The sequence below is a fragment of the Saccostrea cucullata genome, unplaced genomic scaffold, assembly GCF_032062105.1.
Source record: "Saccostrea cucullata isolate Sc308-1 unplaced genomic scaffold, CSIRO_AGI_Scuc_v1 ctg1135, whole genome shotgun sequence".
Taxonomy (NCBI): Eukaryota; Metazoa; Mollusca; class Bivalvia; order Ostreida; family Ostreidae; genus Saccostrea; species Saccostrea cuccullata.
Genome location: NW_026924282.1, coordinates 154,546 through 168,319, shown reverse-complemented (window position 1 = coordinate 168,319; position 13,774 = coordinate 154,546). Strand labels below are relative to the sequence as shown.

The 13,774-nt window shown below is 33.9% G+C and overlaps 1 protein-coding gene across 1 annotated transcript in view; it reads right to left on the bottom strand.

Annotated features, from left to right (window-relative positions):
• Nucleotides 1–2,803: 2,803 nt before the first annotated feature.
• Nucleotides 2,804–13,774, bottom strand: part of LOC134266134 (heat shock 70 kDa protein 12A-like) — a 31,635-nt gene continuing 20,664 nt past the window's right edge. The window contains exon 3 of the mRNA XM_062748379.1: nucleotides 2,804–3,453. Within this exon, the coding sequence (XP_062604363.1) occupies nucleotides 2,804–3,453 (650 nt within the window). The remainder of the gene's footprint in view (nucleotides 3,454–13,774) is intronic.

Below are 13,774 nucleotides of genomic sequence, written 5' to 3'. Positions count from 1 at the left end.
ACCAAAATCTTTAATTACTTATTTTTAAAAAATATTCATTTATATTGCTTTGAAGACAGTCTGAAATAAAAATGACGTGCAGACTACGTGCAGATACCCTGGATCTTTATCAAGTGATAATGCCCATGGATTCTGCAGAATAGACTATGCTGCAAGGCACTAGCTGTGCAAAATGTAGAAACAAAAGTATCCTTGTATCGTTCGCAGCTGTAACATATTCAAAACAATTTTTAGTAGTTGAACAGTTTTTTCATTTTTTATTAACCATACACTATGAACCCCGTCATTATTATCCGGAAAATCATAATTTCCTTTTATATCCATATAGTACCTTTCGTAATCTCCTTTTATAGATTCAAAAATTATCAAATATCATGATGAGAAATGAAATTGAAACATTATAGCAACGATTAATATTTAGTTTAAAGCAAATTTTCAAAATATTTTACTTATCATTTTTTCTACATGTTATCAATGAAGAATTATTTTACTGAACTATTATTTAAAAAAAACTCATTTTCCCATGTGCACTATCTAACACAACCAAAAAAAAAAAAAGATCAGCCGCTGCGATATATAATAATGGGTCTTTACTTTTACCATAACGGGCCTCCATACCCGTAACCATGCAGACAGAAATAACCTTGTTCTTGTTTAATTAAGTTCTTATTTAATTCCATAAACCCTTTCCAGTGCGAGTTGTAACAAGCATCAATTTGTGCTCCAAAAACAAACGAAAAAATGTATTTTTATGTTTTACTTTTAGAATATGTAAAAGTGAAGTTTTAATACTTCAATATTTTATGTATTTTTATGAAAACTATCGGAGCAAGAAATACAAATGTTTACAAAACTGATACTTTGTTATTATTATTTTAAACTGACACTGTTAAATGTGACATTTGTAAAATGGTAAACAATGTAACTGCTTATGAAGTATATATACATGTATATATCCTCACAATCAATGGAAACGCAACACCCTTATCTAAGGGTGAAAATTACATACGGGATATAACTACGTACCAAAAAAGTTAGGACATCTTTTATTTTGCCAAATCAGTTATATAGTTTTTGAATGATTTTCACTCCATTACAGGAAGTTGATTTTTAGCCCTCTTAACAGAAATCAAACATTAGCATTTTAAATAAAATTATTGACACTATTTGGGGTTTTCAATGTATCGTGCCTGATAATCATAAGTATTGTACTAAAATGCCGGGAAAATATTCTTTCTTTTCCAGATGTGATACCTGTATTTCCTCAAATAACTGAAAGCACGCATTTTCATTGCTAATGCTGGAAATTCTCAAAATAAAGACAAAGGAGAGCTACATATGCAAATATACACTACATAATTACTTTATTAGTTTTAAAGATAAGATTAAAAATGAATAAATAAAGATAAAAAATAAATTTACAAAACGATGATACTTCATTTAAACATTAAATGTTATCTTTAGACCTTAGAAAGTAACACATAACTTTCAAAACACCCCCCCCCCCTTCCGACCATTTAATTAAAACGTGCTAGTCCGCCATGTACATCAGAAGCAGCCCGATTTCTACCATGCGTTAGGTTTATCAATGTCTTAATCTAAGAGAATAAATATTCTTGGGCATTTTTTAATGCCTGTTTTTCAGATTTTGAGGTCGACGTTTATCTAACTTGGCGAAGTGCAGTACCCTTGGACTTCCGGTCAAGGAACTGTCATTCATGCTTTTGAAAAGCATGATCCCGAAAAGTCGTAATGTAGTGTATATTTGCATCTGTAGCTCTCCTTTTTAGCTAATCTAAGCCAAAGGCTCAAGTAAGCCTTTCTGATCAAAATTTATCTGTTGTCTGTCGTCGTCGTTGGCGTCGCAGTCGTCGTTATCGTCGCCGTTTTCGTTGTAAACTTTTCATATTTTCATCTTCTTCTCAAGAACCACTATGCCAATTTCAACCAAACTTTGCACAAAGTATCCTTGGGTGACGGAGATTCAATTTTGTTTCAATGAAGGGCCAAGATCCCTTCCAAGGGGATGTAGGGCGAGGCCACATTGGTTGATCAATGTTTTATATAGGAATATAAAGGAAAAAATCTTTATAAAGCTTCTTCTCCAGAACTACTCATGTGGAAGCATCCTTATGTTGTGTAGATTCAAGTTTGTTCAAATCATGACCCCCGGGGGTAGGGCGGGGCCACAATGGGGACAGACATATTTTTTTCTTTTCTAACTCCATAAACCCTTTCCAGTGCGAGTTGACAATTGTAACAAGCATCAATCTGTGCACATTGATGATTAATACGTGAGATTCAAACAGGCTTAAATACCCCGCAATCATCGGTTACTTTGTTAAAATTGCAACTTCCGTTAAGAAAAAGACTGCTCGCATTATTAAACGCAAGGGTAGAAAATTTATTAAAATTCAAAACATGCAAACATGACAGTTTTTGTTCATTTTAATACATGTATCCACCATGACTTGCGGTTCAAACACCTTGCATGGTATCGGATGAAATTGAGGCTATCCACGGCAGGAAATATAGCGTAAATTTACTATAATAGTGAGATACCACTATTATAACGGAATTTACGTTTCCCCCTAACTTGTTCAAGAACAAAAGTCCATAAAAAATACAAAATAGGAGCAGAGCAAACAAGGACCTCCAAAACAAACTTTCGCATGTAAAGTTTTTTCTTATCATTTGTCGGTAGATGAATAAAGTGCACTGTAATGTATCCCTGTTTTACGTCGGAAAATCAGTGCTTTTGCTAGGGAGAACTTATTAACCATTATGCGCTTTCAGACATTTCTCAAAATTCATCGTCGTCAAGGCGCTCTTTTCCTTCAAAAAGCTCGGGATGGCGCTGGCCGTACAACAGAGCTCCTCGAAGTAATACAAGACCTGGTTCAAACAAACCAAACACAGAATAATCAGAGAAATGTCGTCGTACTCGTTCTTGGAGCAAACCCGAATCTGAAAATCTTCCGGCCAAAATTAACCAGTTGACGTCACTAACTTCTTTCAGTGCAATGTCAATCTGCGCCAGAATTTGCTCACAAGATGGTTCAAACAATTCTACCAGTAGTGCCATATCGATTATAAGCTTATCTTCATTTCTCCTTATTTTATTTTCAAGCTGCTGCGCATGGCTCTGTTCGCATTTTTTTGCGATCAATTGGTTGAGAATAAAAGGAATTCGAAGTGTAATTGATGCAGCAGCATCAATGTCTTCTTCTGCAATCCTTTTCTTATTTTCAAAATCTCGCACAAGATCTATGTAGGCTGGTTGGTAGTTATCCTTTAACTCTTTCATTAACGTCTGTCCAAAGAAATGCTTTAGTAATGCATCAAATTCATCATCAACACGCAATCCACCACAATCTGATATTTGTAATGCGTATATCTGTTCTGTTTTGCCATTAAAATCTACTACATGACCAATCACATTGACCCTCAAACCTAGAAGCAAAAGACAATGTAAATAAAAATCCATAATATTTCCCTTCTACGTTCAAGATATTCATAATAAACAAAATAAGTTTTTGAATAAAATATTTTAATTTCTTTTATCTTATGAAAAGAAATTATGTTAATGCTTCCAAAGAAAAAGCGCATTGGTCTCGAAAGCAAATTGAAAGGATGGGGGGGGGGGGTGAGGCTAGGTAAAACAAAATTAAACGTACAAAACAAAATGGAAACGTGTCCTTTGCCCAAGCATATCTTTCAATGCCTAATTCTTTTTCAAATATTACAAACCTGTTTGGCCTAAACTGCGGCGACGTGCCTGCTGTAAGCAGGATGCAGAAATTGGCCGCTCCGCATGTAGATTGTTATTTTTCAATTAACCTGTTTAATCTCATGTGTGATTTTTATAATTAGATGCGAAAATTGGCCGAAGGCTCAAGTGAGCTTTCCTGATCACATTTTGTCCGGCGTCCGGAGTCTGTCTGTCTGTCCGTCTGTCTGTGAACTTTTCACATTTTCGACTTCTACTCAAGAACCGCTGGGCCAATTTCAACCAAACTTGCCACAAAGCATCCTTAGGTGAAGGGGATTCAAGTTTGTTCAAATGTAGAACCACGCCCTCATTCAAGGGGAGATAATTGGGAATTAATGAAAATTTGGTGACATGTTTCAAAAATCTTCTTCTCAAGAACAACTGAGCAATGAATGATGAAACTTAAGGGGAAACATCCTCAGGTAGTGTAGATTCAAGTTTATTCAAATCATGACCCCCGGGGATAGGCCGGGGCCACAATGGCCGAAAAAAGTTTTAAATAAAAATATATAGGAAAATTCTTTTAGAAATCTTCTTCTCAAGAATAACAAAGCCATAATTGATCATATTTATACGAAAGCATCCCCAGGTAGTGTAGATTCAAATTTGTTCAAATCATGACCCCCGGGGGTAGGGCGGGGACAAAAATGGCCGACAAACGTTTTACATAGAAATATAAGGAAAGCTCTTTAAAAATCTTTTTCTCAAAAACAGCAAAACCATAATTGATCATATCAATATGGAAGCATGCTTAGGTAGTGTAGATTCAAATTTGTTCAAATCATGATCCCTGGGGGAAGGGCGATGCACAATGGCCGAAAAAAAATTTAAATAGAAATATATAGGAAAATTCTTTATAAACGTTCTTCTCAAGAATATCAAAGCCATAATTGATCATATTTATACTGAAGCATCCTCAGGTAGTGCAGATTCAAATTTGTTCAAATCATGACCCCCGGGGTAGGGCGTGGCCTAAATGGCCGACCAAAGTTTTACATAGAAATAAATAGGAAAGTTCTTTTAAAAATCTTCTTTTTAAGAATAGAAGAGCTATAATTCATCATATTTATAATGAAGCATCTTCAGATAGTGTAGATATAAGTTTGTTCAAAGCATGACCCCCGGGGGTAGGGCTGGGTCACAATGGCCGATCAAAGTTTTACATAGACATAGAAAATTCTTTAAAATTCATCTTCTCAAGAATAGCAAAGCCATGATTGGTCATTTTACTACTTTGGGATTTAAACTTTTCAATAATAAACCAATTTCTACTTTTTCATAGCCACAGTGCTCAAGTGAGCGATATGGCCCAAGGGCCTCTTGTTTCAATTTACCTGTTTAATTTCAAGTGAGTTTTAAGTCGGATGCGGAAATTGGCCGCTCCGCATGTAGATTGTTATTTTTTCAATTTACCTGTTTTAACTACTGTGAAACGTTTAAGTCGATCGGATGCGGAAATTTGCCGCTCCACATGTCAAGTGTTACTTTTTCAATTTTCCTGTTTTATCTGCTGTGTGAGTTTTAAGTTGGATGCGGAAATTGGCCGTTCTCATGTAGAGTGTTATTTTATGGGAGTTGAACTATGTTAAATCTCCCTTGGTCATCACGCATTTAACATGCGCAGTAATTTGTGTTGATTATATAGAGCCGAAGGCGAGGCTACTGTGTCCACCAATTTACTTCGATGATATTCAACAGAAAACATGCATAAACATCCGCCACAAATAGTTCATATCATTTTCTCCTAAATCGATCTAATTTTTATAATTTGAAATGTAAGTAAATGTAATGATAAAGTAATCTTATTTTGGATATCAGATTTCGTTCAAAGTAAAACTAAATTGTAAAGAATCTCCAAAATTTTCGTTATGGAACTCATTTTTAGTGTAGCGTCATCTATAAACACTGAAAGAGATACGAACGACAACTCTACATACTGACGGCTAGCGGTAAATCTAGTCTTCCCGAAGCCCGACTCCCGACGGTCCCGGATTTTAGATTTTTAGCAATTTCTTTTTTACCGGTGCACATAATTTATTCAAAGTTTTCATGAATATTTTCTTGGTTTAAATGAATTCATTAATGCATAAAAACATTAGGAAGAAGCGTATTTATTACTAAATCAGCAGTATCACCTGCCAAAAAGCGGAAAATCTAGTTCTCTGTTATAAATGTTAAAACCAAAAACGGACATCGATGTTTTCGTAGAATTACGCGCGATTAAAAATGACAAAATGAATTATATTTTTTTGTTAAACAAAAGGAAAAACTTATTTACATACCAGATAATTTGTACGCACGAAAACTCTCATATATACCACAGTTTTTATATTTGGTCATTGAATATTTGTTTTTAACTTGGTATTGCTTTTTTCTTTACAATCAAATTTAAGTTCTGACGTACGCCACGTACCATGTTGATATTTCCAGAGAAGTTTTATATAACAAACCTATTAGCTCATTAAAGGATGCTGTGTGAAAATCCACATCTTATCAACATTGATATTATTCCTGTGAAACTGAAATTTTCATAACACATGGGTAAAGGTGCTAAGGAAAAACATATTACATATTTGAAGATGTACTAGAGGTGCTGTGAGCAGTGAATTATATAAATGATCAACCGCCTCTAGTACAATGTACGAACATAATGGCAGTGTCCATGTTTTGCAATGGGAAACCCAAATTAGAACTGTCCAATTTGGACAAATACCCCCGCTGGGTTTTTCAGAGTAGGTTCCAATTCAGAAATATTTTATGTATCTAGTAAGAGGTGTTCACTATTGTCTAATAAAGTGCCCCACCACAGCATGATACGCCCGTCAAATATTGTTCAATAATCAGAAATTGGTTAGGGTGCAAGAAAATCAGGTAACCTTGATTAACAGAGTGACACAGATTTCAATGATCTAATTTCCATTTCTTATCATGTTTAAAATATTGTACATATATATCTAAGAGACTTACTTTGTAGGAATTAATTAAAACAAATAATACATCATATAATTCTAAACTGGCTGTGTTAGAGCTAACAAATATCCATCTTTTGCATATTGCATTTTGCATATTTTATGAAATTGGTAATGCTACAGGCTAATAAAAAAATCAAAAATTAATTATTCTTTAGACTATAAAATTCTAAGTGAGACATGACTGCAATTTGTTGCAAATATATAAAAATTGAAATGTAATTTTTTTTCAATGTCTCTGAATGTCTTTCTCAAGATTGTTGCAACACAAAAAAATCTGAAACAGTTGTCTGTACTTGAAATAATGATATTATTCACTCACTTAACCTCCCGATCAAAGATTTTATTTTACACCATGTTCAACTCCTATGAGTACTTTCAGTACTTTGATTTTTTTCAATTTAGCTGTTTTATCTGCTATGTGAGTTTTACGTTGGAAGCGGAGATTGGCCGCTCCTCATGTAGAGTGTTATTTTTTTCAATTTACCTGTTTTTACTACTGTGAGAGTTTTAAGTTGGGGTGATAATGTAGTATTAATCAGTAAAGTGGCATAATTTGACTTTGTAAACATGCGTTTTCGGATTAACGTATTTTTATGTTTTACTTTAAGAATATGTAAAAGTGAAGTTTATTTCAATATTTTATGTATTTTTATGAAAACTATCGGAGCAAGAAATACATATGTTTACAAAACTGATAAATTTGTTATTATTAATTTAGACTGTCACTGTTAAATGTGACATTTGTAAAATGGTAAACAGCGTAACTGCTTATGAAGTATATATACTCACAATCAATAGAAACGCAACACCCTCATTTAAGGGTGAAAATTAAATACGGGATATAACTATGTACCAAAAAAGTAAGGACATCTTTTATTTTGCCATATCAGTTTTTTAACTTTTGAATGATTTTCACTCTATTAAAGGAAGTTGATTTTAAGCCCTCTTAACAGAAATCAAACATAAGCATTTGAAATACAATTATTGACATTATTTGGGGTTTTCAATGTATCGTACCTGATAATCATAAGTATTGTACTAAAATTCCGGAAAAAATATCCTTCTTTCTTTTCCAGATGTGAGGCCTCTATTTCCTCGAATAACCGAAAGCACGCATTTTCATTGCTAATGCTGGAAACTCTCAAAATAAAGAAAAAGGAGAGCTACAGATGCAAATATACACTACATAATTACTTTATTAGTTTTAGAGATAAGATTAAGAATGAATAAATAAAGGTAAAAAGTAAATTTTCACAACAATGATACTTCATTTAAACGTTAAATGTTATCTTTAGACCTTAGAAAGTAATACATAACTTTAAAACATCCCCCTTCCGACAATTTAATTAAAACGTGCTAGTTCTCCATTTACATCATAAGCAGTCCAATTTCTACCATGCGTTAGGTTTATCAATGGCTTAATCTAAGCGAATAAATATTCTTGGGCATTAATTAAATGCCTGTTTTTTCAGATTTTGAGGTCGGCGTTTCTCTAAATTGGCTTAGTGCAGTAACCCTTGGACTTCCGGTCAAGGAACTGTCATTCATGCTTTTGAAAAACGTGAGTCCAGGAATTCGTTATGTAGTGTATATTTGCATCATTTGCATCTGCACCTCTCCTTTTTAGCTAATCTGAGCCAAAGGCTCAAGTGAGCTTTTCTGATCAAAATTTTTCCGTTGTCTGTCGTCGTCGTTGGCGTCACAGTTGTAAATTTTTCATATTTTCATCTTCTTCTCAAGAACCACTGGGCCAATTTCAACCAAACTTGGCACAAAGTATCCTTGGGTGAAGGAGATTCAATTTTGTATCAATGAAGGGCCAAGACCCCTTCCACGGGGAGATAATGATGAATTAATGAAAAATTAATGGCATCTTTTAAAAATCTTCTTCTCCAGAACCACTGGGCCAGAAAAGATGAAACTCATGTGGAAGCATCCTCAGGTTGTGTAGATTCAGGTTTGTACAAATCATGACTCCCATGGGGTAGGGGCGAGGCCACAATGGCTGATCAACATTTTACATAGGATTATAAAGGAAAAAAAAATCTTTATAAAGCTTCTTCTCCAGAACCACTGGGCAAGGAAAGACGAAACTCATGTGCAAGCATTTTTTATGTCGTGTAGATTTAAGTTTGTTCAAATCATGACCCCCGGGGTAGGTTGGGGCCAAAATGGGGTATCAAAGTTTTACATAGGAATACATAGGAAAAATCTGTTAAAATGTTCTTCTCCAGAAACATTTGGCCAGGAAAGATGAAACTCAAGTGGAATTATCCTCAGGAAGCGAAGATTCAAGTTTGTTCAAATCATGACCCCCGGGGGTAGGTAGGGCCACAATAGGGTATCAAAGTTCAACATAAGAATACATAGGGAAAATTTTTAAAGATATTATTCTCAAGATTCACTGGGCCAGGAAAGATTAAACTCATATGGAATCATCCTCAGGTAGCAAAGTTTTAAATTTGTTCAAATCATGACCCCTTGGGCAAGGGTGTGGCCATGATGGGAGATCAAGGTTTTACATAGAATTGCATGGTAAAAATCGTTAAAATTTTTCACAAAGCCATCATGATGATTGATTTTTAATTTAAAAGCATGAAAAAGGTATTAATATACGTTTGAAATCCAGGAGAATAGAGGAACCATAAAGTGGACAAATAAATACAAAGGCTATATTAATGAAAATTTTCATCTTATAAACAAGAAAACTATAACGTGTCACGAAGTATTCTAAGGGAGTGTAGATTTAAGTTTGTTTAAATACCCCTACCCTCCCCATAACCAATTTTTATCATATATGTATTTCAATCCCGAACTAATTTTTGCTTTTACCTAGCCAGTTGCCCAGGTGAGTGATGTGGCCCCTGGGCCTCTTGTTCTTTATTTTGAGAATTTCCAGCATTAGCAATGAAAATGCGTGCATTCAGTTATTTGAGGAAATACAGGCATCACATCTGGAAAAGAAAGATGGATATTTTTTCCGGAATTTTAGTACAATACTCATGATTATCAGGTACGATACATTGAAAACCCCAAATATTGTCAATAATTATATTAAAAAATTAATGCTAATTTTTGATTTCTGTTAAGAGGGCTAAAAATCAAATTCCTGTAATGGAATGAAAATCACTCAACCGTTTAATAACTGATTTGGCAAAGTTAAAGATGTCCTTACTTATTTGGTACATAGTTATATCCCGTAATTAATTTTCACCCTAAAATTAGGGTGTTGCGTTTCTATTGATTGTGAGTATATATTTGCTTTAGAGAAGTACAGACTATTAGAAAAGCAAATACTAAACTCTTTTCTATGTTTCCGAATTTCTTGGAAGAAGCCATTATAAATTGAGATTTATATAAAAACAATTGAATTTTTCCCTCTTTAGAATATACAGTGGACCTTCAGATATCCGGACCCCAGATATCCGGATGCTTCAGTATCCGGACGACTTTTCATCGGAACGAATTTGTAAATGTAATTTTGATTATGTTTATTATTAATAAAGTTCACATCATGACCTTAAAGTATATAAGATTGACATTTATAAGATTGACATTATGACGTTCAAGTAAGTAACGTCAACGTCATGACTAGAATTAATATTGAGAACAATACCAAATTCAAACGGATGTAAAAATAAAACTAGAAAATATATTGTTAAAAAATGAAATGTTTTATAATATATTAATCTAAGAGCATTGTTTGAAAAAGATTCATCCGTTTTGGTGACAGGACGGATTCTGGTACATTCTGGCAAAGACAGACAAACGGATGGACGACGGACACCTTACTATAGCATAAGCTCGTCTGGCCTCTAGTCAGTCGAACTAAAAACTAGAAGTCTCCGTCGAGACTGAAGCTCCACTGGTTTGTACCTGAACAAAGGAGGAGAAAAGTAGCAGTGGGGACTTAAAACTTGACAACAGCAATATCCTTGATTAAGTCTCTGTGTGTCAATAGATTGCGATGATAAGACTACAACTGTAGTATTAGCTTTTAAAGTATTTTCAATTTGCTTACCATGGCAACATCATTCATAAAACATAAATAATTAACACAATCACGTATCTCAGTATAGTCTACTTGCACGCCATATTCTATTATAATCAGACTAAAATTATATTTGGAGAAGCTTTTTAAAGTATTTCACAGAAATTTCTAAACGGCAACACCGTGCATCGAAATCAAAAACCAATAAACAGAATTATGTATCCTAATGTTCTCTACTTGTGTGCTAAGTTATATTGAAAACAGTCCAAAACTGTAGGAGGTGTAACATTTTAAAAGTATTTTACAGAAATTTCTTTTTTTAGTAACCACGGCAACATCATTCATCGAAATAAAAAACCGATACACAGAATTATATATCTTAGTGTTTTCTACTTGACAATGTGTGCCAAGTTATACTGAAATCGGTCCAACACTGTATGAGGAGTAGCATTTTGAAAAATTGTTAACAGACGGATGCCAGACGCCGGACGCATTACTTTCTCATAAGCTCTTCTGGTCTACGACCAGTAGAGCTAATAAGACAAGAGGCCAAGGGGCAACATTCAATACATGAGGATGATTGTCAATATGACTTAACAAAGCTTTTCTTTTATTTTCTGTGAGTTTTTTTTTTTACCTTTTTTCTTATGCAAAACATTCATCCACCATTGAGACCCTTCCCTACCCTTGGAGGTAATGATTTGAACAAATTTAACTCTACACTACCTGAGGATGCTTCCATACAAATATTACTAATCATGGCTTTATATTCTTGAGAAAAAACGTTTTGAAAAAATATTTCAAATTAAAACTTGGATCCCCTGTTGTGGCCTCACCCTATCCCATGGGGTTATGATTTGAACAAACTAAAGTCTAAAGTACCCGAGGATGCTTCCATATAAATATCACTAATCATGGCTTTGCAGTACTTGAGAAGAAAATTTTCATGGATTTCCTATAAACTCCAATGTAAAACTTTGATCGGCCATTGTGGCCCCAACCTAACCCTTGGGGCCATGATTTGAATTAATTTGAATGTACACTATCTGAGGACGATTCCACATGAGTTTCATCTTTCCTGTTCTAGTGGTTCTTGAGAAGAACTTTTAAAAATTGTATTAATTTTTCACTAATTCATAATTATCATCGCTAGGAAGAGGGCATGGTCCTTCATTTGAATAAACTTAAATCCCCATTACCCAAGGACACTTTGTAGTAAGTTTATTTGAAATTTGTTCAGCGGTTCCTGAGAAGAAGATGAAAATGTAAAAAGTTCACAACAACGACGACAACGCCAACGACAACAGACAACTGACAATTTCTTTTATCAGAAAAGCTCACTTGAGCCTTTGGCTCAGGTGAGCTAAAACGTGGAGTAAACGTCAAAGGAAAAATCAAGGTTTTAAATGTTGAAATCGTCCGTTGGCTTTAGCAAATGAGGATCAAATGATAAAAATACGTCTTAAAGAGTTTCTTTGAAATTGAGATAATAACAAAGTTTAAGGTGAACACGACTTGCCAATAGGCATACGCCATTTTCAATATCATTATCAACAATACATCAACACCAGGGTATACATTTCGCATTCGTTACACCTGACTGCTTTATTGTCAGGGAAACCAGCTAAAAATGGCGACCCGTGTTCTTGCTTGTTATCTTGCTTTGCTTTTGTTTACATTTTATTGCAGTTACGTGAATCTATGTTTGTTTGTGTACTTTACTGACGTGTACAACTATAATTGTAAGATTCTTTGGTGTCTTACTTTCCTGCATGTGAAGTATTAGTTAATTTTGTCTACACCGTTGTCCATATTTCTATATTAATATATATGGATACCCATTCCCGCGTGCTGTTCCTGTACTACTTGGAGACAGATTCCGAAGGTCGAGAGTTCAAAACCGGGCTGGGGCTGAGTTGGGTATCCATATAAAAGTGAATTTCTTTGTGCTTTCTATATTAATATTTCTTCACTTAGGGCAGTTGTGTTAGTTTAAGAGTTGTTGTAAAATGTGCTTTATAAATAATAATCAATTTCATTACAACATGTATTGGTAACAATCCTCTGTTAAAACTAATGTCCAAATAACTGTATCTCACTTCTAATCTCAAAGACCGTGTAGTGTAGGACAGCGCCGCGAGAATTCAATCGGCATCGAGATGCAAGTTTTATGACTTGCCTAGATAGCCGAGCGGTCTAGCGCGCTGTTCCAGTACTGCTAGGAGAAATATTCCGAAGGTCGAGAGTTCAACCCCGGGCTGTGGCGGAAGTGGGTATCCATATATATATATATATATATATATATATATATATATATATATATATATATATATATATATATATATATATATATATATATATAGCTTATTTAAGGAATGAAGCTTATTTCACTTTATATTATACGATTAACATAACTTGGGGCAGTTTACGCTTTATAAACCGCGAAGCGTAGTGAAAGGGCAGTTATGCAGTTATGTTAGTTGAAGAGTTGGTGTAAAATGTGCTTTATAAATAACTTATTTCATTAGTTTATGTATATATATATATATATATATATATATATATATATATATATATATATATATATATATATATATATATATATATATATATATATATATATATATATATATCTTCACATATAGCGAGAATCCGAACATAAATCGTATTCAACTTAAAGACAGTAAGATTAATATTAGTATGTATCAGCTTATAAAAATTAATACTTAAAAAAATACAAATTTGAACTTGAGGAACTGTGAGCAATGACCTCACCAAATGATACACCCCCACCTCCAATATGAATATAATGGCAGTATCCATGTTTTGCTATAATGTTTAACGGTATCGTGTAAAGAAGATAGATCATAGGTAAGAATATAATGGCAGTGCCCATGTTTTGGTTTGGGAAACCCAAAATATATGTCGGATCAAAAAGTAAAATGGGAGATGTACAATGGCAATATATATGTAATAAAGATTCTGTGAAAGTCTCATCAAATTTCATTCAATAGTGAGAGGTTTTGTGGATAAGAGATG